Below are 25,467 nucleotides of genomic sequence, written 5' to 3'. Positions count from 1 at the left end.
ACCTCGGCTCCCCTCAGGTACGCACCCCGTTTTCAGCGGTTTGATCAAGTTACAGAGAAATTGATAAGGCTGTTAGTTGCACAGCCTGGACAAAGTCGAGCCAATGTTCTGGAAAGACTTCTCACCCTTATATACCCTTATCATTCATACACAGAGGTGTGTGTGTATGAGTATATAAATATATATATACACACTCATGTCACATACACATACACACAAACGTGCACCGCCGAGTACCACACACATGAACTGCCGGGTACGCGGCCGGGCAGAGTTTCCGCCAGCTTGTGGCGGGCGCGATCTTTATAAACAAGAGCCCTGGAAATCCAAGTCCTCCGCATAAACATCCTTGTCCACGCTGTTTCTCCGAAAGGGAAGATGTTATGGAAAATGTCTCCCCCACTCACACACTCACACTCCCCCCCCCCCCCCCCCCCGCCCCAACTGCTCCAGCTGCCCGCCCCCAAACTATTCCGGGGTTTTAATTTGGGGTGCCTTCAGGGAAGCCGGTGTGTGTCCCGGCGGCGGGCGGCACCGCGCCCCCCGAACCCCCAGTTCCGGGGAGCGCCGCTGCCCTCCACCTCGGCGCTGAACTTGGAGCGCGGCTCGGCGGAGCGCAGCGTCCGTTCATGCACCGGCCGCGACAACAGCACGATCGACAGCACAGATAAAACACCTCGGACGACACAAAACACGAGTCACCTTGTTGCAGTAGTAGGGGTCCAGGCAGGGGGAAGGTCCCAAGCAAGGCGTATCAGGAGCGGCGGCAGGCTGAGGAGGTGGTGAATAAAATCTTACGTCCATTTCACTAAAACATCAAGCAAACTCCTTTCCTTTTCTGTTTGTCGTTAATGTTGGTGCAAAAAGGGGTGTGTGTGTGTATGAATGTGTGTGTGTGAGTGAGGGGAGAGGGGGGGGGACACACAACAAGACTGAGAAGAATAAAAAAAACCCAGAGGTGCCTGACTTCAGTAGTCAAAGAAACACCTTCCCTGCCTCACATCCGTTTGTGGTTTGTAAAGAGAGAGAGAGGAGAGAGGGGAAGGGATTAAAAAAAAAAAAAAAAAAAAAAATCTCTTCCAAAAAAGCACCGGTCTGCAGATGCCTGCGAGAGAATCAACAAACCCTCCTTCTTCTACGGCAGGGCAGGTAACTTCGAGTACTTATTGTTTCCCCCACGCATCAGCACCGGGGCGCTAGCTCCGTGTGTGCCTCTCTTTATGGGAGTCTCGGAGTTGGTTCGCTTCTCCCTCCCTCCCTCCCTCTCGCTCACTCCCTGTGTTCTTTCCCCGGTTTTTGTGTTTTGTTTTGTTGTTTTTTTAATTATTGTTATTGTTGTTATTTATTTGGTTGGGTTTGTTGGAAGTGTATTTTGGTTGCCCTGCACCGCGACGAGCCGGGAAGGAATTGGGGGGGGGGTGGGGGGTAAGCGGCGGCAGACCGGGACCCCTCTCAACCCGGGGGGAGCGGCGAGGCAGCTCAGCCGCGCTGGAATGGCCGCCCCGCGCCTCCCGGCTCTCTCCCCTCAGCACGGCACGGCTGGGCTCCCCGGGCAGCGGCAGGGGACACGGCGCGCTCCGCCGGCGGAGTCGCTGCTCCGAGCGTGCCTCACACAAAGGGGCCGGCGAGGGAAGAGCCATTTGCGGGAGCCGGGTACGGGGCTGGGAGCGGCGGAGAGGGGGCGCTGCCGCGCCCGCCATCCCGCCGCCGTCACCGCCCTCTCCTACCCGCCCGGCCCCCCGGCGCCGCCCGGCCCTCTGCCTGTTACTATGGCATCCCGCCGTGGCCTGCCGCGGCAGCGGCCTTGTCCCGGCCCGGGGTGGAGAGGAGGCAGCTGCGGCAGGGGTGAGAGGGGTTCGGCCTGGGCTCTGAACTCCGCGATGGGTTAGCCACGGGCTGTCATTGTGGCCGCGGGCAGGGCCCCTGAGGTGCATCTGTGGGAGCGCCCGGCCGATTTCCACCCCGGCTTCCCAGGCAGTCTAGTGAGGTTGACCAGGGTCGAGCTGCAAGCAGGGCCCGCTGGGATGAGTGAGCCTTTCGTCTTCTGTCCCAGTAAAGTGGAAGCCATCACCCAGAGTTTGTGATGGTAGAAATAAAGTGTGATCCATGTGTATGCCTCAGAAACCATGAAGCAAGTGAAAAGGACCATCTATGGAATACCTCATCAGCTGTGGTCTGCCTTGTTGGCATGTAGCACTTGGGCCTGGCTGTACCATGGGCAGTGCTGACACCAGGCACAGCCTTCCTCACAGCACCATGGAATGGAGGAGGGAAACTTGAGGTGGGCAAACTGAGAGGGGAGGAAAGGGAAGAGAACGGGGTAGGGAACATGAAAAGGAGCACAATTAGCTGCAAACAAGGGTACTGACAATGGGAAGCTGGGAGTCCAGTGGGATTCAGGAGAGGGATTGATGAGCAAAACAAGGTTTAGCATGAAAAAAGGAAAGAAAGGGTGACTTCAAGACACCATAAGCAATCCTACTGGGTTTCCTGCTGGGTCCCTGGTAGTTTTAATTAGGACAGAAAGGATGGACAAGAAAAGATACAAAAAAGACACTATACTGAGTTTAGATAATGCCCTATAGAGAAACTGTTATGAAAAGCAAGGGATTCCTTTCCCTCTAAATAAAAGCAAATTAGTGAGTGTCACACTAACCAGCTGATGGCAGTTAACAGGAATGGTTACATTTGTCAAATGCTCATGAAAATATCCATCACAAAACAGTCGGAATCTGAAGAACTTTTAAGGAGATTTGTAATGCACATTGTCACAAAAATTGTCTTCAGTGAAAAAAAAAAAAAAAAAAAGGAAATCCAGAGTAAAGATTTCAGGGGAACTCAGTATTAAGGAGGAGCAAATCACAAATCTCAGGTGAAGAAATCTCAGTTTTTGTGAGGGTCTGTAACCTGTAGATCAGATATTTTTATATTGTAAAGAGTCTTTCAGGATAGTGTTAAATGATAACTTTCCCCCATGTGTAACAACCTGCTTTCAGTAAAGCTTAATTATCTGGAAAAAAATGCATAAGAAATGTAAACAAAACTCTAGAGAAAACAGGTTTGAAGCAATGTGCCTTTTTTAGGACTATTTGATCTCAAATATCTCTGAAGATTCTTGGTTGTCCGTTCAATACAATTTAAGTCTGATGGCAATAAATGTTTTCCTTAAACATGCAATTACAAAAGGATCTCAGTTGCTTTCTTTTTAATAATGTTTGTAACTCTTATGGCCTTGGAGAAAAGCTTGAAAACATGACCCAGAAAAAGATCCAGAAAGCAAAGGAAAAGATATTAACTTTTTTTTTTTTTTTTTTTTAAATCTCATGATTTTTTGATGCCTGACTCATTATTTTGCATGTTTGGGATTAGACACTTTGAAAGTTAAAAAAAATCCTAAAAAAGACTTCCTTTTGCGAGAAATGTACTTGACGCTTGACAGATATATCACTGCTGCAAATGGCTGATATGTGGACCATAATTTGACAAAGTGAATGTGAGACAGATTGCAAGCTCTGTATTGAAAAACTGCTGTTGAGAAACTTGTTATTCATAGACCGTAAATGAGTTTTCAGCCTGTTGTGGAGAAAGGTGGTAGAGATACACTGATTCTATAAGCATTGATCTGGGAGACCAGCATATGCATGTGTACACAGGTGTATGCAGGTACGGTGATGCTAATGCAGGGCCAGAGATGCCAATACCAGAATGACTAGAACATCCGATGATGAAAAGTAGAGATTTGGCTTCTTATTTATGTGAAATACTACTATTGCCTTAAGAAAGGCTTCAACTTCCTAGGAGTCTGTCGGAGTTTACAACTATGCCATTTGCTTTGCGCAGCACTTCAAGTTATTTTCAGTACTTAATGATGCAGGCCCTGAGAGGTTATAAAATTTTTTGCTGCTACTTACAGAGATGATTTAATCATTGAGATGGTAAAAACACCTGAGATTTGTGGCAGTTATCTGTACAGTTTGTAAAAATTAAAAAGCTGTATATATTAATTCGGTAAGTGTTCTTTTGTTTTGGAGGGGATATTTTCTCTGGGGTTTTCAGAAAAATGCATTTGTGGAGACTGGATCTGAAAATGTTAATACTCTTGTAAGTTTTGCCTCTATGGACTGAGAAAGCAAGGCCCTTTCCAGGATAATTCAATGATATATCAAACTTGGCAACTTTAGCTCATGTAAGTGAATTTCTAGAAAAAAAAGTTGAAATGGATTAAAAAGCACGAATCAGTTTTCAGAAGCTTAAATGAAGGAACATTTGTTCAGAAGGACACTGAGTTTTTTAAGCCATTCAACATGCATTCAGGTGAATGTCTCTGAAATAGTCCTGAAAGAGATTCCTATACCAGCATATGAGATGAGTGTCATTGCTTTTCTCATATAAATAGGAACAAATGCCTTAGGAAACATGATCTGTATCTGCTGAAACTAAAAAAGTAGTTATTCTTTTAAATGCTGTCTGCTGGAGTGAGACTACGTAGTATGAATATTCTCTCTGCAATGGAGAACTCAAATGGCATTCCTTGCCAAACAGTGTTGTGGATGCACAAAGTTTACATAGCAGACTGGAGACCTAAGGAGGTCATTAGATAGACAAACCATAAATGGATCAGCAGCTCCTTTGAGCTGAAAATAGCTGGAGGTAGAGGCATGGCGGTAGTGGATGGGGGAAGTATTGTATATGGTTGCCCTCAGTTCAGACCTGTCATTGGACGCAGATTGCTGGCAGGGCAGGCCTTCAGTCTGAACCACTGCAGCCATTCACATGTTCTTACGGAAGCACTGCAACAGTAAGACCTTCATACTTACTTATAAACAAGTAAGTATCTCCAAGATCACATATTATTTTCTTGTCTGCCCTAATGGCTCACCCAGCTGCTTCATCTAGTATACTGAGGGGCCATCAGCAGGCATAAATTGTGTGCTCAGCCAAAGAGAGATAAAAGTTGTAGTTTCAAAAAGAATCTAGCCCAACATCTTTGTGTTTTAATCTCACACATCTATTCCAAGTTGTATTTGGGATCTCCAGACCAAGATGTCTGATCATCTATTACAAAGAGAAGATTTCAGAAAGAAGCAAATATGAGACTGTGATAATGGCTTGTTATTTATTATACATAGGCACCACAAGACCCTTTTCATGAGGTTGGCTCTTCTTTAAAGAAAAGTTTTCTCTGAAATATTTAAGAACAGCTGGATTTAAAAATCGTTTAATTTCTTGTTTTGTGGACTGTGCTCTGGGAGTCAGGAAGGCCAGGTAAGCTAAAAGAGGAGCCTTGAGGTTTTGCTGAGAAAATGCCCCCTGCTGAAATTTTTGCTTTACTTACTGACACACAGAGCTATTTACCTTTTGGAACAAAGCTCAATGCTCATCAATTTCTAGAGAATAGTTAATTAAATAATAATAGGATGAAGGGTCTGTCCCTTTTGTGTGGATGTCCTGTTTCAAGTCCTTAAACTGGGTATGACACTTGGATCTGGGAAGATGCAAAATATAATAAGATTATGGAATATTTTAAACAAAGTAATTAATCTGGTCTTTTCATCAAAATTAACTCAAATCCTTTAAGAAATTGATTCATTTTAAGTGGTGCTGTCATTCTGGGTGTGCACACATAAGTAAGCATAAATCACTGTATTTAAACAGAAACATTTGCAATTTCGTATCAAAACTTAATAGTGGCATGTGTTTCAGAGTATTTTAACAGTTTGTAATGCTACCTAATGTGTCAAATAAGTGTTGTCAAACACATAATGAAAGAGGCAGCTATTTTATTATTTTAGCCACTGCTCCTGTCTTGTTTAATTCATTTGTGGTAAAAATGATGGCCCCCAAATTATCACACTTGCACGGAAATAAATTGTTCTCATTTCTGTAGGGAAGTAAAGAGCACTTCTAAATAGTTAAGGAAAGCCCCTGACTTCCCTGTGCTGCAAAGCAAAGAGAAAACCTGAGTATTGCCATATGTTCTTACTCCAAACAAATGATATGCCGCCAATTTAACAGATAGAGGAGGAATAGACACATGGGCTGAAGCTGAACTGTGTTTTGCATCTCACAAAAGGTTCTTAGGCACTCATCTGCCATTGCCTACAGTAGAAATTAAGCACACATCTCACAGAATCAAGATCTTAAATAACCATGAGAGAAATATAAAAATGTAAAATTCACCTTGCATATTTGCAGCTTCGATCCATTCCCATATGCTTCAAAGACACTGCCAGCTGGTTCAATTCACGTTACCAAATTTAATGTGGCCTTGCAGATATACAAAAGGTAGGCCAATCTTGAAAGAAAACATTTCATTGGGCCTTAGAATCAAACCATTTCTCATGTTCAGAGAAATAAAGGGAAACGTAAAGTTCCTTTTTTCCTCTTCCTGAATTTCCTGTCTTATCAAGTGATTTTATATGATATACTGTCCACATGGTATGCAGGAAGGCTCAAAAATATATCACAGTATGGTGTGTGCTAGTTCTCAATTGCAAGATATACCCAAGTGTTAAGGTTGCCAATTTTCCGCTCTTCCACTTATCTTGTTAAATCAACCATGAAACATCTAGAAGTATAAAAGATCAAGAAGTTTTGGTTTCTTTTTTCTTTTTTTTTTTTTTTTGAAGCGTACTAGAGGTCTGTACTGGGGTTTCAGAAACTTAGGGTTTTTTGAAGGAAAATTGTGTTTTCAACAATTTATTTTACAATTTAAAAAGCCTGTCTAAAGGCATTTTGGTTTTTCCTCCAAATAGTGAGGATCCATGAAAGTTATGTGTTACCTGAGGTGTGCATCATATACAGATGCCTGGAGAACAAATCTGTACAAATGTTTCATACCGTTAAAAATACTCATCTATATTTGCAGATAGTTTACAAATGTAAAAATACCATAGTACTAGCTGAATGTGTTAGCTGAATAGTCAGGGGAAAGGAGACTGAAAGAGGGCTGGTCACAAGCAGAGACAGGTGACAACATGAGGACTAGTCTATCACCAGTTTTTCCATAGCATTGTAAAGGGGATTCTCATCTGCCAAGACAGATGTCAAGCAGATGATTAATCAGTTTTCAGTTCAGAACAATGTCGTCGTCATTCTCCTTTGTGATAAAAACTCCCTAAAAGAGCTGAATTGCCCCTACATGAGCTCTTCCAGCATGAGGAGATCTTTACAGGCTTACTTAAAACCTTTTTTTTTTCTATGCTCTGCTGTCTCATGTGGCTCAGATGTCTTTTTCTAGAAAATAGTTTTCTTTGCCCTTTATATTCACAAGGTCTCTGTGAAGCAATACGTTGGATCTTTCTGAAAGCTCCAAGCAAGGTGTGTCTTTCATCAGAAGACTCCCACCCCATTATGTAAAAAAAAAAAAAAGTAGTCCATGTACCTTATTTTATGTGCTTTTAATTAGTACTTCAAGCCCAGAATATAGATGCTAATAAAGAGAGCGATCCAAACTCTATTCTGTTTGAGTACATATAAATACAGCAGAGTTCACATAGTAAAAATCTTTTTTTCAGGGCTAGAAGGTATTACAGCTTGTCTTTTGTTGCTGGGTTGTTTGGTTTTTTTTTCATTTTATTTTTTAACTAGAGAAAGTAAAAGTGAAGCAGCGTGCTTGAATTTAACCTACTTCCCTAGGGACTTATGGTTATCATCAGAAAAGTACTACACAAGGGGGACACGTGGCATTTGAAATGCAGAATGTGAGGACTGAGGCATAGTAAAACTATGTTGGGAGTTTCCATTAGAGCTTCCTGTTGTAGCAAATAAATCCAGTTCCATTCACACCTGGTATTCTGATACAGACACATCAGCCACGTGTCATCAGTCATCAATTTTTAGAGGGTGTGATAAATTGTTGGACTGTTGGCTTGAGAGCAAAATTTCCTTCTTTGCTGAGATTTCAGCATTTTTCTGCTGGATCTCCAGGAGCTTCAGACCACCTTTCTTTTAACTGCATGATTCTTTTCTTAATGGAGCTGTCACCCTCAAATCTAATAAAAACTCTCTGTCATCCTTTTCTGGGCTTTCTAGTTTGACAGTTTCATGTCATAGCTTTGTTCCACAATAAAAATAAAAAATCTCTAAGTGTTCAAGAAGTCCTTGGAAAACTATAAGTGATAGAGTCAGCATTTACAGAACATATCACAACAGGTCTGACTGACCTTGGCAGCAATAGGATATCACCATCTCTCATGGATGAGCTATTCCGGAATGTCTGTCTTTTATACTGTATAAGACAGAAATACCTTTTCTGGATCAAGGCTACCACTTTCTGCTTCTCTTACTTTTTAACAGAGATTGCTTATGATAGGGACATGTTTAATATTATTTGTTTAAGGAATAACTTCATTTCTATTAATTCCTGAAATCCTATGTCTTGTTCCACGGTACCTTAAGATAAAAATATATCAGGGGTGTTGTCTTAAAGTCTGATACTATTTGATTGAGGATTATTTGTTTGAGGATTTTGTATGTTTTACTTTTTATCACAGTCAGACTGCAAATATTAGCGTTTGTGCGTGTCCTCCAGCTCATCTGCCTTTACTCTAGCTACCAGCATGTAATCAACACTGTTATCTTATTGGAATGGGCCTTGTTCTTTTTTGGGTTTTGGTTTTGTTTTTTTTTTTTTCAGTTTACAGGAGTACCAGTTGAAGGGAATAAATAGTATTAATCGTTCATCTTTCAAAACAGATGCTTCAGTAGCATGTGTAAGTACAGACGAATTGAGCATGCACGTTAATCAGACTCTATGAAGCATTTGGAGGGGAAGCCCCAAGACACATTTGAAATGATCAAGTCTCTTGAATGCATCTATGTTTATAAAAGCTGCATGGAGACAGTTGCCTGGCTGCATAACGTGCTAACAATAATTAAGTAAAAACAGCAAATAACTGGAAGTAAAAGAGTATAAGGAGAAACTCAAGACTTGTTCACAGTTGTAGAATGTAGAAAAAAATACCCATCTTCCTAAGACACCCTTCCCCCGCCCTGCAGTGGAATTTCCCTGCTTTGAAGTTATCTTGAGAAGACACAATTTGCAATTTGCCCAAGAGTTCAGCAGGCCCAAACTGCTGTACCACAGGGTAGGAGGTGGTTTCAAAGCTGAGAGCCCCTCTAGCTGAATGGTCTACAAGCATCTTTCTTTTGAATAGTGTGACCTCCACTGGTTGCTGTTGTATTCAGAAAACAGCAGAAAAATCCATCACAGAAGAAAGCGCCATGCTATTTTGTGGGACAAAATCTTAGTTCAGTGTCAACTGCAAGGTTCTTTTTTAGTTCACTGAAAAAATATGTAATGAGTATTTACATATGTATAAGTGGAACTGTATGGGGTGGGGAGAGAGCTGAAGCATGTGTTTGCGCTTGCTGAGAGAGTTGTGCGTGTCCCTACATCTGTCTGCCTGTCTCTCATTAACATGGGATTTAGCAGTTATGTATTAAAAAAATAAAAATAAAAGTAGCCAGATGCAGAGACTAACAATTACATACTTCTGGTTTATTTGTCTTGCTTTTATGTTTCAATAAGCATTAAAAAATTAAATTATAAAAACTTCAAACTGTCCAAGGCAGAATTTAACCTGGGCCCATGGAAAGGATGCAAACTGAAAGAACCTTGAAGGAGAAAGTACCGTTAAGGAGAAATATACCGTAAAGAAGAGGTTTAAGAAATCTGAGCACAAGTCATTTGTGCTACAATGGCTAGCTACACTGAAGAGAGTAAAGGGTAGGAAGACACAATATTTCTGAATTTTCATGTCTTTGTGGGTTTAAGTGAGACCCTTAACCTTATTTGAATATGGTATTTTTGTACTTTAATACTTTTCATACAGAATGTATAAAGAAGATTTAATAACTGTCTCTTAGCTGTGGTTTATCTCTACCTCAGAGAAAGCTAAAATGAGTTTCTAGTAAAATGGCTGAAAGAGCATACACGGTAAGTCTTCTATCAAATTATTTCCAGTCTTGCAGATTTGTAAAAGATCTTTCAGAAAGATTCTGTCTTTCTATGTAGAATGTTAAAGTTTGATTCTGTGCCCAAAATTTATAAAAGTAACTACATATAACCTGTGGAAAGCTAGCTTGCCATCTTCTGCTTTTTAAAACCCCCAAGACTGCTTGCCATCATGTGGAGTTTGCGCTATTGTTTAACCCAAGTTTCTCCCTCAGAAAAGGAAATTCTGTTCGAGTGAATTATGCATTTATGGTTGTAATGGCAATTAAATATCTTGAACTAACCAAATCCCCAGGCTTCTGTGCCTTTTTGTTTTTCAGATGTGCGTCACAGATAAAGGACTAAGTTTGTGAACACTCTTTTAGAGTAATAAGGACACAAAATTAACAATACTTATGTAATTAGTCAGCAGACACAAGTGTTCCAGGATAAGATCTGAAGTCACATTGCAGAAATGTAACTCAAATACTTAATGCTGCTGTTGTCAACTATTAAAAATTGAAATGTTTCTGCAATATTTCATATTCTCTGGATAGCTTTGTGTCACACTAAGAAGTTCTTGGGGAGTGGGATTGCATAAGGGCAGTTAACTATTTTTCTCCTGCCCAGATGCACTATTTAAATAGTGCCCACTGGCACTATTTAAAGCAACAAGATCAGATGCCTGTAGGCATCTATTTGCCCTGCTGCTCCAGCCTTTTACCTGTCTTAGGAGGTATAAAGGCATCTCTTTGCTTTGTGCTGCCAAGGTTATACAAATTTTAATAGAAGCAGTTCACTAACACTCCGACACAAACATCTGAGCACAGTAAACTTGACTGACCATCAAATGTTATAAACTAGCAGTGTTAATGAACTCAATCTCATGGGATCACTGTTGCTGAGAGTTGGGCTGTAGCATGTGTGTAATACTGTGATCTTCCAGTGGCCTCCCAAAGTGCTCTTCATGCACTCCCAAAGTGTTCTCCATGCACACCCAAAAGGCCAAATTTTCCCTTAACTTAATGGGAAGAAATGTGTAGAGGTGCACAGGTTATCACACACAAATTAAGGGGTATACTTCCATAGTGATTAGCACTGCTTGTAAGTCAGGAGTTAGTGTGGGCACAACATGCAGGTGTAGCATATTATTGCTAGTTCTGCTTTGGAAACATACTCAAATATGTGCCTCTGCCATCTGGTGTTTCTGATTCAGGAGAAGCTCTGTATTTGTCTTCCTTAAACAATCAAAACCAAGCATACAGGTCTGGTTTACCCTTTGGTTCATTTGGGAGGTTTTTTGTTAGCATAACAAAGGTGTGGTTTCACAGTTAGCTTCAGCAAATTTAAATTCATGCTGATGCTGAAAATGGTGGTACTGCTCTCCTTTCTTCCTTCCTTCAGCTGCACCTTTCTGCTGTCTCCCTGAGGATGATGATGCTCATGGCTGCACGGTCAGCTGTGTCAGGAGCCATCTGAAAGGAGCCTCAGATCTCAGGTGGATTGTTTTGGGGTTTTTTGTTCCGTCTGACTCTGTGGCAGCAGAACTGATGGTGAAACAAGAAGACTATTTACCTAGGTCTGTGGCAAGGAGAGTGGGGAGGGCGGAGAGAGTGGGTTTGAGGCTTGTCTTATTCTGTATTTGGGTTAGCTTAAGCCAATAATGAAACTGCATCTAGGAGTCCTCTTGCTAAACTTGGAGGTATCAAGGAAGACCAAACATTGGAAAATTCCAGTGTTTTTTGTTTTTTTTTTTAAAGGCTTACTTTCTATAAATAATATCCTGAGGACTTGAAGCAGGGCCATCATACAGGAAAAATTAATAGGAGTGGATATTGAGCAAAAACAAAGGTAAGAGCTACAGCTCAAGTAGATCCAATTACTGGTCGTGAAAACATTATTGGTGAGGAGAATATTGAAAATACTCTTAAACACACCAATTAGCAAAAGGTGCACGCTGTTTCTAAGATTTGACCAGGATGAAAACTCACTGAAATGAATTTGTTACTTCCTTTTTTTTTTTTCCTTCCAATTGATCCCATTCCTCTTACCACAATTCCTACCTACCCAGTAGAGCCCATGAAACCAGTAGTACTGGAGGTGAAGTGATTCTTATGAGTTACATCGGCATGTGAGTTGGGAGGGGAGCATGGAGACTGTGAGGGGAAGGGAGGGGGAATGGGGGAAACAGATGGATCCTAGATTATGCTGCAGCTGAGATTGAAATAAAATTTCACCTTAAAATGGGGTGGCTGCTGCTTCTATGAAACTCTTGGGGATAATTCATCTGCCACTTGATAAATTGGCAGGGTTTCTTTCCAGGTTCTCTCCTCTATTCTCCTTCATGTTTTGTATGTGTATACATGTGTGTGAGGTATGTGTATGTAATTTTCAAGATGCCTGGACCCTTTTTTCTCCTTGGCTAACTTCTGAAATAGAGCTGTCAGGATGATTCCAGCATTTGGAGCCATATTCTTTCTGACAGAATATAACTCTTCTCCACAGTTTTCCTTTTTTATGGCCTGAAGTCAATGGGAATATTCAATGCAACCTAAGGTCAGGTTCTTGAATTTTAACACAATTTCCCATGAGAACTAGAAGGATGAAAATTCCTTTAAGACAGGGAACAAAAAGTGGAACAGTAATATAAGGAATAAAGACTTGTTACATGGCTTTAAAAAAGCAGTTTGAAAAGGTTTCAGATCTGGGGGGGAATGAGCTTTATTTAATCTGTCCAGGAATTTAACACCAGTCACTCTTTTGTCAGTCATTTGTACAAAAGGGTTGAACTGTCTCAGCAACTGACTGTGCTAGCAGTCCTGAACTTCAGTAGGTCAGCTGCAAGAAGGTACATCAAGTTAAGTAATTTCAAAAGTGTGTTGAAATATAACATACAGTCATATGAACCTGTATGACATGGAAGGATTTTAAACTACGCTGTAGCAATGGGCTATACAGGAATACAGCCACTGATTTCTTGTTTTCTTTAAAATACAGAAAAAGGGTCAGTTATGAGCTGGACAGACTTGGCCAGCTCCTTTATAGCTGATCAATGTTATTACTTGATATCTTGGGAGACAGAGATTGTGAAGACTTTAGCCAACAAAGTAGTTCATAATCCTGAAAGAAGTGGTGCTGTTCATTTACTTTCTGCAAAGGAAGAGGTTTTATGCGTGTGCCCACCTCCACAGAGTGGAAATTCACAGGGACCTAGTTTTTATCTAGGCAAAGTTTTCCATATAGTAGTGGAAATTTTAGATCTCTCTAATATCAGTTGAGCTTTGACATTTGAATTCTCTTGTTCTACATATTTCTGATGTCAGGAGTCTTGAGTTTTGCATTAGTGAAATAGGATGAGAATTAATGTGTTGCTGTTTACAAACTCTTTGAAGATGCAAGGTTCTGTATATATAGAAATCATTGTTTTTATATGGCTTTGAAAGCACTAAAAAGGATTGCATTTCATTGGTCGTACAACTTTATGTTGATCAATGAAGAATCTAAATATTAAATTTAGAGAAGTGTATTTTACTATATATGTTCCATTAAGAAAGACAAAATATGCTTTATTCATGTAATATTTTAAGCTTTTGTACTTCCTCAAATGCCACCTGTCAAACTTTGTTGCCATCCTTAGTAATGGCTGCAAAGTGAGGCATTTTCCAATTTTTCTACATTTGGAGGGGCTTACCATCCAATAATAATCCTATCTCATAAATGGTTTTAGAAAACAGGTTTTAAGTTGAAACACTGGCTAAGAATTACATTTTAACTATGATGTAGCATTGCAGGGGGTAAGATAAACCCTGCAGAGTAGAGCATGCCATTGAGAAAAAAAGTAGAAGAGCTGTCCCATGGTAAGATGAGCTACAAAACCTCCAGCTTTCTAAATAATGACCAGTCCAATTACATGTAAGCATTTTATGCAAAAACTACTGTCAGGATGATATTTGCAGTATTGAAAGGGCCTCTGTATTTTGCTGCACCCCCACCCCTCATTCATTTTTTAGTCCTTTCATAACAGTATCAATTCTTTTACATTCTGTTTTCAGCCTGCTTCATGTTCCCTTGTCTCACCTCTCCTTCCCTCTACTCCTCCTCCACACCCTTTCTCTCTTTCTCATTATCATCTCAGAGATGTTAGAAAAATACTGTCTTTTTGTGTGGATATTCTTCAGCTTTAGCAGTTTTCCATTTCACTTTTTTCTCATTATACTTTTTCCATTTAATATTTGGGGAGAAAACTCCTTTTTTTTAAAGGTGAGCCAAATACAACATCACAATGTTTTGGCCAAAGTTAGTATTTTCAGATACAAAGTTATTTACAGTTTCCTGTGCTTTCCATTTGACTGTTTAATTAAAGAAGGAAGAGGGATTAAAAAGTTTTAGCTTTTACCATCAGCAGCAGGTGTATTTTTACAACTGCCACTGTTACTCATCCCTCGTCTAGCTCGCAGCAGCTTGGAAGCTCTACAGGCTTGCTTACACAACCTAGGTCTCATGACATGTGGGAAGACATTGGTCTGGATCTAAAATGGTCTCATGAGTATGGTTTAGGGGATGATGTGATTTGAGTGAGTTCTAAGGAGAGAAGGAAATTGATTTAAGTACTACAAAAAGTCATTAGGGCAGTATGGTGTTGTGTGGGCAGGTGTGGTTATCTGAGCTGGCTAGGAGATAGAATGCAAGTGATTCTAAGTAGAGTCCCCGGTTTTTGAAATCAGAGACGCCTTCATCAACAGAGTGTCTTCTACTAGTAGAGGCTGTATTTTCAGAGTAAATGAGGCCTGGAGGGAAGAGTAAGCACTTTTAATTTTACTACTGATTTGTGTATATTAGTATAGAGATCATCTCTTTGCATTTAATCCATAACTGTTCTGTTTTAGCTAATACGTCCTTACAGTTTATATAAAAAGGCTATGTAAAAGTGGACAGAAATGATTATACCGATCATATGATTTACAGAGCTGGCAAATACAAAGATACCACAGCATTTAGGCACCATGGTGATAGATGCCTTAGAGATAAATACAAGGGAGGCAAACAGAATGAGTCAACGCATTGCCCAATTTGCATAAAAATTTTTATAAAGTAACTTGCAGTGTTTGAGAAAGAAAATAAATATTTGGTGTTTAAGTTGCCATGGTGTTGTGGTAGTGAAAAAAACAACACTATGAACAAATGGTCTAGAGCTACATCTTGAGTTTACTAACCAGACACTGTCTTCTAAGTAACAAAGTGAATATGAAAAAATGCTTTAATTATGTGGAGGTGAAATGTGATACCAGCTAGTGTAATGACAGGCTTTCCTGTCATTTTAGCTTATAAAGCAGATTTCAACCACTGAGTTTAAGAAACTCTGAAGAGAACTTTGCAGCAAGTGCTGTGAATTCCTGTATTTACTCCGATGAATGAGCTTTTCTCTTACTGCTTTGGTCTTGGTGATAGAAAGAGCAGGTTTCATCAGCCCCAGAGAATTTTCAGCTTTTCCTTTCAGTTGGGATGAACATTTACCCAGTTTTACTATGCTTCTTTTTGAGTCAGAAGCATTTTTTAATAGATCCTTCAACCCAAGGGTGATGAATGCTTCCCCTTGCATACTCCTCTAGACTAACATCTGGTTTCAGCAGACCACTTAAACATATGCCTAAGTGCATCCTGAAACATTTTGTTGGGCATATGCTTAAAGGAGTGCGGTAGGCACATTAAAGAGCAGGATATTCTTAAGTGCTTTTCTGAATAAGGGCCTAAATGGGAATGAAAAGAGAATTATGTGCCTTGTTTTAGTTGGGAGAATTGATTAGGAAAGTATGTTTAATTTACTGATATTATCTTTTGTATTTATATAACTTTAAAGATTGCAGAAAAATGCTTCACCTGAATTTTGTTCAATACATATATTTTAATAAATACAATTCCCCTTGGTAAGGTTTAGCTGCAAACGTATTGATAAAAGAGGAGTGCTTGGTTCCATTCAGCCATATGCTAGAAAATGAGCTTGCAATACTGAAAAAAGGTTTTAGGAGGGATAAAGAAAAAAAAAAATTGATAACTTCATGCTAACTTATTGGAAGGTGCATCAAGGTCCAAGAGTTTTATTCCTTTGCTTATAGTGCAATTATTTTTGAATTGGTGTTTTTTCTGTCATACTTTTCTCTAATGGGTGAATTGCTAGGAAAGCAGAGTTCTGCATCATTGTATGGCAAGACTACTTATTTTATTTGTAGTCCACTTACTGAGGGCAAGGGTGAGAAATTTAAGGATAACTTAACATATCCACCCCTGTTATGAAACTGCTTGGTATTCTTTTAAGCTTCCATAGGAATTATGAGGAAAACCCTAAGCAAATGATAGCAAAATTAAGCATCAGAATTACATTAGATTGACTCAAATAAGGGCTCAGTGGAATAGGCACCTGGTTTTTTGTTTGTTTTTTTTTTTCTCTGTTTAACTTTTGCTGAAAACTCGCTGAAGAATGGTATATTTTGCCACTGTTTTTCCTTGCAGATAACTTTAAATAAAAGGAAACTGTCCCCCAAATGCATACTCATGCAGGCATTTGGAATGCAGTGACTGTGTTTTCATTATGGTGGCAATTTCAGATGTGAGCAACTATAGAGCAAAAAGTAGAAAAAAATAAATAACATCTTTGGAGGTAAATTAAATTGCAGTACCCAAAGAACTGAGAACTGTCTTTTATAATTTGGGGATGACAAAAATGAAATAAAAATAAAAGTTCAAACTAGATTCTCCACTGCTTTCAAATGCCTTCATAAAAATGAAGTTGAAATGGAGTACAGGGACTGGCACAGCTTACAAATATTTTTCTCTTCATTTTCAACATGTACTCATCAATGTGTACTCTGTGTAAAGATTTTGTCTACAATTCAAGAAGGCTTTATAAATGAAATTCAACAAAAGCAATCATCTCTCTAAGCAGAAATGATCTTATCCAGGACAGTCATTTGCATAGTGTATATCAGTGTATGTGTGCACATCTATGTCTGTGGAGACGATTTAGGGAAGGGGTAAGGAAAAGACAAGTCTGGCAATATTATTTGTAAAGTATCTCTACCCATTCATTCCCTGAATGATGTTGCACCATCTAAAACACTAATTGGATTGCACAATTGCATGACTCTCCAGGGTATTGCATCTCAGCAATAAAATCCCCATAGAGTCATTTATCATGTCAAAGGGTAAGTGATATTTTTTGGGGTATTCAGCTGGGTAGATGAAAAAAACCCACTGCATTCTGGAAATTTATAGGTATGACCTGTGAATGAGTGATCTGCAAGATTATGCACTGAATGTGGTGCAAATGGCAACATAAAAAGCATTTCAGTATATAAATATTAGATGTCTCTTTCTAAATTCAGGGTACTCATAGTTCTAGCCAGTCCTCAGATAACTACTTCTGCTTCCATAATGGAGTATCACAAAGGAAGTAAAAAAAAATGTGGATTGAGTCCACCAAGAAATAAGGAAGTGGATTTTGCAGATAGGAGAGTCCTGTTTTATTGGTCAATAGCAATCTGTGTTGTAGGCAGGCCAGTCTGTCTTTGCTGATGCTGTAATGTGTTCATGTTCAGCAGTCTTCCTGGCTGAAGTTCACTAAAGATATCTCTGGGAGACCATCACTTTTTCTAAACGGTATGATTTTTCCAGTGAGGACTTCAGTCTTGAGTTTGCAAAAATCAGCACTTTTGATTGACTTTAAAAATATGAATAGTGGAGTCCAATAGGAAAGGCTTTTAACTTCCAAAAACGTGTCAGGCTGGACTCGACAGACAGACTTTTAGGCCTAGTGCTGTAAGTACCTGTCTTGTTTATCTTCAAAATGCCCCACATCAGCTACAGGATAAGGCCAGGAGCACTTGCATCCTGAGTTATCAATGTCTGCAGTACAGAGGCAGGAGAAATGCAGTCTTAACCAAGCATTAACGATGCAGAGCAGCATGGTCTCTTATGTCCAAATACTACTGAAATTTGCAAATTAAGTATTTTTTTCCTTACCTAATATATATAACCTAGCCTGGTAGTTGTTTCCCATCTACCAAGTATATGTCTGTGTAGATTTTGCCCTCCAACACTCCCAGTTCAAAAAGTTTCTTAAGTAATGGTTTCTTGAGTATCCAAGGATGAGAGCTTAGTAGTAACTAGGGCCTTCTCCTTCAGAAAGGGAGGCTTAGATGTCTTTTGGGCTCAATTAGGTATTTATTTTTTTTTTTAAATATATATATTTTTTAATGAATCATTCGGTTTTCTGTGTTTTTCCAAAAGGGAATTTTTGGCAGGACAGGTGCTAGAAAATACTTCTGCATCTGACCCTCTTTGGGAGGAAAAACTGAGTGAGGAAAGACTCACTCCACTGTGTTTCATGAAAAAAGTGCTTGGAAGAAGACTTTGTTTTGACTCTAGGGTGGAAGGAGGTGTGCTAACATGGTATAATTGTGCAACTTTGAATAGTCTCTTCCCTTTGATATTTCCAATTTCTCCTAAATGCATGGACTTCCTATGTGCCATTCCTAGCTCTCCCCAGGACTTGTTGTGAAATTTTGCTATTTAAGTGGGATACCTGAAATTCTATTAAGTGGCAGGCTCACCTCCCCCCCCCCCCCCCCCCCCACAAAAATTATTAATTAAAAAAATTATTATGTAGTATATTAATGGTGTGGGGAAGGACTCAAATTGCTCTGAAATTTGAAATACAATGAGGTTCCTGAGTACCTTTGGAAAACAGGTCTGCAAACCTGAGTTTCACTGGAAAAAAAAAATAGAATTTTATATATTGAAAGCTAAGTTGTACAAGATAATAAAATTTTCATGCATTAGTTCAGTAGCTATTCCAATTTTAACCTTTGCCCGCTCACTTCTTAGGGCAATTGGATCTTTAGTTTAGCTAGAATGCTCTGGACTCACCACAGGATTTTATGAAGAAAAAAATGATTTGTGAAAATAAAGAAATTCCTTGATGATAGAATTGCAGGTGAGTATTACCTACAAGAACAGAGTTTCAAATTCATTTAAGAAATTCCTCAGTGCCTGATTGATGGAATAAGGGAAAGGTTACAAATGTAACTTAATTTTTTTCCAAGCTGCTCATATTATTTTCTTAACCTATATTCTTTCTTCAGAAACAGGAGATTAGGATTGGATTTTTTGCTTCATAAAGTATGCCTGCTTTGTGTTATTGCTACTTCTAAACAGGATGTCTCATTCCTCATAAGATGGAGTTCCACAATTATATTTTATTATGCAAGCAAAGTGATCATTTCTGTGCTCAGAGTTCCACTGACATCAGGAGGCTGTAGTGCCAAGGTGTAAAGTCATATAGAGTAATTTGCAGGATTCAGCCTGAACTTGCAGTTGAAATGCACTATTTATTCTGAAATAACAGTATCAATAATCTTTTAGCAGGGTATTACAGAAAGTGAACAGTGATATGTTCATGGTATAGAGGAAATTGTACACTGTTATTGATTAACAGAACGGGTATGTGGAAAACTCGTGAACTGAAATGGAGAGTGTGTGCTGATAACAGCGATTTTTTTCTAGGTGTGTTACTAACACTTGTGTTCTTATGCAATTAAGCAAATAATATTTGTAGAAATACTATATTACTTACTGCTGCTAGATAATTTAAGCAGTAATATCTAGCACCTTTTAATATAAAACCAGTTGGGTAAGGTTAGAAGTCACTGGAGTGAGAAGTGATAATTTTTTAAATGATCATGAGTATATATACTGTTCCTCTATTTTTTTCTCCTTTGTAATTTTTTTAGCTGCAATATGATAGGATTCCCACTATCTGTGTTTCAGCAGTATATCAGTAACACAAAGTAGTGTTGCTACTGAAAAAAATCACATACATTATAAAGTGCCACCCATGAACACAATAGTGGCACGAGAACTTTGCATTGCATATAAATATGCAAATAAATGACATACTCATTGGCAAAATGAAGTTAAGTTCTTTAAGGAATCTTTGATAAAGCTTTATTTTGTTTATTATAATGGGGGAAAATGAAATGAATGCTAACCTCCACAGTGAATGAAATAATTGAATTGCAATAATGATAAGCTTAAATTTTGCATACCTGATAAACATCTTATATTTCTATATCCAGGCATGGTCATTAAATTTTTAAATAGCTTATTAGTGAGAGCATTAATTGCACAAGTAGCATTACTGGCATGTTACTTGGCTAAAGCAGTCATCCTACCATACCTTCAAAATATTTTTGGTACATTGACCAAAACAATAAGTTCTGGTATTGCTTCCTCTTACTGTGATAGAATGCTAGTAAATTTAAGTAGCATGTGTTTGCTAAGTATGGAGTATCATTTTTTGGTTTTGGCTTTGTTTTGGTGGTTTTGGGGTTTTTTTTAGAATAAAAGAAAAAATCTCTATTGAATGAGCAATGCAAGTAAGTGTTTTTCCAGTTCAGCCGTTTCTGCTGAATTGTAAACAATTGGGTTGTTTCAAGAGGAGAGTAGCATGGTCCGTAACTCTGACAGCTAGTAGTAGTTTAGTTTACTGCTTCTAACACCTGCCTTCTGGCTTAATATTGGAAGCAAGAAGCATGCAATTAAGTATGAGGAAATGAAAATAAATGACACTGTTCATTGCACATTACAAAGTGCCTGGCAGAAAGAATGCAGCTTGCCTGGACCTGGTGACCTCTGGGGAAAAAAATGTCTCGTGCCTGGGAAAGCGCCAGTGAATCAGACACTGACCCTGTTTTTTTTATCTGTTAACAAATGCTTTGATTTCCTTCTTAACAATTTCAAAGTTCTTTTTTTTTTTTTTTTGTAATTATAATCAGCTTCTGAATAGCAGGGTGATATTAAAGTGAAACATGTACTGCGTGTTTAGAGGCTACAGGACACCAAGTATGCAAGGATATTTTCTTAATCATTGTTCAAGAAAAGTTATTTGGATTACATGCCTAATCGGACTGAATTGAACTGATTATTAAATTCTAAGTCTTGTTCTAGAGGTGAGCAGGTTTTTAAAAGATTAATTCCATCTAAGCAGCAATATTGCAATTGAACACAATATTACTACATATACAACTCAAACCCTGCCCTCACCCCAGAATCTGAATGCTGAAAACTTTCATTTTAAAATGCCTGCCCTGTGAATGACATACCTTTTTTCCACATATGGCTCATACCGTTGTTAGAACATTATAGTAATTGGTTTTAGTCATTCATCCTAAATTGTCTAAGCACCTTTACAAAGCTGAGTAAACATTATCTTGATATTACAGAATAGGAAGAAACTGCACTGTAGAGAAATCTGGTGTATTGCTCACAACACACAGCACATCAGAGCAGTTGAAAGTGAGATACCCAATTGAGCAAGGAAATAAAGGGTTTAAGATAAATCGTGTTATTGTGCTACAGAAGTAAAATTCATCTTTCTTAGATCTCAGAAGACTCTACTGCATTAATTCATCCAGAATTGTCTGATTTAGATGGTCACACATAAATGTTGGGGGAGCTTTCATAACGAAAGCAGAAGCAAGTAGGCACTTTCATTCTTCATGATCTGCTACAAAACTGGAACTCAGATGAGGTTTGCCAAAATCTGTAAACTTTTCAGTGAAACTAAATAGACAGAGAATATTAGACAACAGATAGAAATGCTGCCAAGAATTTGTGGGTTTTAATGATTTTGTCTTGAAGAAAGGAGCATCTCGGTAACTTGATAGGTATTGTTTTGAGTATTATTTTTTGTTACCCCATAACCCATAGTAAAACTCAAGGGTTCAGACTCAGGAGGAATTGAAACCTTATAAAGATTCATCACAGAGCCTCCAAACCAAAACCACCAACTTTCACATTTCTAGCTGCATGCAAGTACATGAATTGTCTCTCTCTCTTTAATATTACATGCACACTCTATAGAAGGATTTCTCTTCTTTTAGCCCCATTGTAAGTAAGTTTTCCATGTTCCATGAAAGGTAGTCTTCTCTATTGCACTTCTTCACAGGACTTTTTAGACACCAATAGAAAATAAAGTTGCTTGGATGTCAGTCATTCAGTTTCTGCTAGTTAAAAAGCATGTCTTTCCAGAGATGCTTTCTATCCATAGTCCTGCACAACATGAAATATGGTTGACAGCTATATTACCACACTGCAGATTGCAAAGCAATTCACATTCACACTTCTAAGTGCCTCTCCTTTCAAGCCTTATAGATGTATGCCAAATTACTTGCATTGTGGTATATGGCCTTCTATATGTACTTTATAGAATAGGCTTTTGGTTTCCATTAAAATCAATGAAGTAGAGCCCAAAAGAGCTTTTCTAAAGTGTGTACTAGATGTCAGGCAAGGTTTATAATAAAATATTTCATATATAATATGCATCTTCAACATACTACAGTGTTTAAGATGGTATTTCCTATATTTGGGATGGAAATTCCACTGCTAAATTTGTATGTTGGGTAGAGTTAAGTTCAGCTTTTTTTTTTTTTCCCTCATTAGAGTCTCTGTAAAAGATGAATATAAGACTTCAAACTCTATTTAGGCAGTGTTTCTAAATGTAATGGAACAGCAGATATTTAAGGAGCCTAAGGTCTTGTGTTAACAAAATCATCATTGTTATCTAGAACTAAATGGGAAAGACACAAGATATGCTCCAATGCCAGTTCAACCAGACAAATTAGTGACTACACCATGTCATAAGTTCTTAGTCACTAAGTTCACATCTTTCATTACAGCAGTTCTTTGTCTGAGAAGTTAAAACGGATAATCAGCAGGGATGGTAAATGAGTTAATTAATTATTATTAAATACTAAATTATTAGTGTGATCTATGATAAATGAGGCAGACTGACAGATTTTTAAAATACAGAGCTATGATAAGCATTTTAGTGCCAAATCTAATTTTGGGGGATAGGAGAGAAGAGACTAATGCTTTAAAAATGTGTGAGTGAAGTATGAACTCCAGTGAATTTAGGGAGTCTTACAGAAGATTGGCTTGAAGGCGGAGAATCATTAGAGAATGAGTGTGTAATGGTGGAGTGTACATTGCATCTATCAATTTATTTCTTTCTTTTTTTCAATGATGTTATTCTAGGTCCAGGGTACCTAGAAGAAAGCAGCAATACTGGTTTTAAATTGCCTTGAAATTTAGAGGACAAAAAAAGAAATGCCTGCAATCATTGTCACTGGCTGTTGTCAGTAAATGCAAAATCCGTTAAGTTTTTTTCTAGTTAAAAGGGTGTGTTTTACCAGAGGGGGGGAGGTACAAGTTGGGTTAGCAACTTGTGTTTCCATATCATTTTTCTAGCCCAGACCCTGTAAGTTGTATTCTCCAGAAAGTGAATGAATTCCTTAAAGTGTTTCTTACTTTAATTGTAGCAGCTGTGAAAACTGTTCTGTGTCTCAAAGATGTTCTCTAAGATCGTGTTGTTTGGTTAGCAAACATCACTGCATCCATTTATCAGAATAACTTGAAAGAAATTATAGGGAGCAGGCATCTGAATGTACTGGAGTAGTTGTATTTGATAATTCTCTATAAGTAAATTTGAAAATTAAGCAAACTAAAGCCCTTTAGAAGAATGTTGGACTAATTAGTCAGACAGAAAGTATGCTGGTTAATTTCAAAATGCTGAAAAGAAATTTCTGGAGATTAAATATAGTTTGTAAGAATTACTATACTGAGACACACTTCCTCTTATCTCTGAAAATAGCCCGTGAATGGTATGAGTAGGTTGTAGCAAACAGTGCGAGTAGTCTTTCATTTCATGTGCTCAGCAGTGGCTTCTGAGAGCCCTAACCTCCATGAGTTCATCGAATCTCTTTCAACGTCTTAAAAAAAAAGTGTGTCACATCAAGAAAGTTTGTCCACTGAAGTGATGGAACGGAAAAGCAGAATCTCACAAGTGAGAACTTTTTGTGCTTTTTTTCCCCAAACTGTGAAGAATCAGCTATGATTACGTAAGCCTTTTCTGCATCATTTTGGCAGCTCTAAACATCCTCAACCAAGGTGACAAAAATCAACCAAAGTACCCAAAATGCAGCTGTAAGCAGCATAAAATGAAACAAAAGGCAGAAAATCCAAACTTGCAAAAAAAGTTGCACTATCTTTTATCTTAATTTAACTCGTAAGATTAGAAAACAGTTTAAAGGGGTCAGTAGTTCTTTGCCCAGGCTTTCACTTGCAGGCCAACCAGATGCTGGAGATAAGGAAAATGTGCAAAAACTAAGATGCCTGAAGAGGTTTAGAACTTATATTAATGCAAGATGCATGGCTGAGACTCTAGTAGATTGCTTCGTGATAGCAGCATACAGAGAGAATAAATTTCAGCTCAGTTCTACTGATGCTAAAGTTGAATTCTGCTCAGATTGCTGAAGAAAACATCTCCAGCATACAGAGAAAATTATGGCACAAAACTGACTGCCACCAGCTGCAATCCTGAGATAAAATGTGGGTGCTGGGGTATTGTTACCCAGATATTATTAGGTCATTGGTGGCTCACTGTAAATGTTCTCCAAGTGAACTGCTCTGGAGGCTGCTAATCAGATCTTCATCTGCTGACCAGAAAAGAAGATATGAATGTGAGCGAAACCAAATTCTCACTTAGAGTTCCTATTGTCTCACGCAAGGATCTTCTGCAAGACTGTGGTAGACGGCTTCTTTACTTTCTCTACTTCTGTTTTCTGCTGTTAGCACCAAAGAGTGCTGCATGTCCACAGCTGTGGTATATTAAAATCCAGTGTGTCTGCTAAAAAGTTGAAAATGAGCTTATATACTTATACAACAGAAACATTGGAGATAGCTCTCTATATTTTTGGTTTAGCTTGAAGGTGGAGACCAAAGTTATGGCTGCTGGTCAAGCGCTTCAAAGTAATAGCAAGGCCAGCGTTCGGATGTGGCTGATAAAAGCTGAGGATGCTGAGATCTCTGCACAGTGTACACATGAGTATGGACTAGTATGATGGCGTGGATGAAAACATGAAGGTATGGATGCCCACTTACAGGAAGTGTTCAAGGCCGGGTTGGATGTGGCTTTGAGCAATCTGGTTTAGTGGAAAGTGTCCCTGTCCGTGGCAGGGGTTTGAAAGAAGATGATCTTTGAGGTCCCTCCCATGCCAAACCATGCTATGATTCTATGATTTTATGATTCTATGATGTGAAGTATACCTCAAAACATACCTTGCCTTTTCAGTCCCAGAATTGTCAGGAAAATTAAATGTCTGCTATTGCCAAATGAGTGTACAACAGCTTGAAAAAAGGAGATGGTGATTTCCACTGAAAAGAGGAAAGGAAAAGTCTCTTTGGAATACATAAAATATGATGTATTAGCATAATATTGTCATTGAAGATCAAGTGTTATAATATTTTTTTATTGTTGTCCAATAAACATACAGCAATAGCAGGTGAATATATCAAATGTATACATAAAGTCTTCCCACTGTATCTAACTGTTCCATATATTACTGTTATACCTTCTGAGATTAAGTAAACACAGAACATAATGTACTCTACATAAATATAGCACTACTGAATCATAA

General features: G+C 38.7%; 1 protein-coding gene and 1 long non-coding RNA gene across 2 annotated transcripts in view; one reads left to right on the top strand and one right to left on the bottom strand.

The window, feature by feature from the left end:
* The window catches only part of TOX (thymocyte selection associated high mobility group box), a 226,057-nt gene extending 225,043 nt beyond the window's left edge, over positions 1-1,014 (bottom strand). The window contains exon 1 of the mRNA XM_061448433.1: positions 703-1,014. Coding sequence (XP_061304417.1) covers positions 703-804 — 102 coding nt within the window. The 5' untranslated portion in view covers positions 805-1,014. The remainder of the gene's footprint in view (positions 1-702) is intronic.
* Positions 1,015-1,050: 36 nt separating this feature from the next.
* On the top strand, positions 1,051-25,467 carry LOC133266824 (uncharacterized). The gene is made up of 3 exons (XR_009742532.1): positions 1,051-1,149; positions 12,009-12,068; positions 24,753-25,467. It is a non-coding gene; the product is annotated as an uncharacterized LOC133266824 (long non-coding RNA).

This window comes from Pezoporus flaviventris, unplaced genomic scaffold (assembly GCF_033815535.1).
Source record: "Pezoporus flaviventris isolate CSIRO_AGI_PZ_B2104156 unplaced genomic scaffold, CSIRO_AGI_Pfla_v1 ptg000007l, whole genome shotgun sequence".
Classification (NCBI taxonomy): Eukaryota; Metazoa; Chordata; class Aves; order Psittaciformes; family Psittacidae; genus Pezoporus; species Pezoporus flaviventris.
The sequence above is the reverse complement of the archived record's forward strand: the minus strand, read 5'-3'. Positions and strand labels throughout refer to the sequence as shown.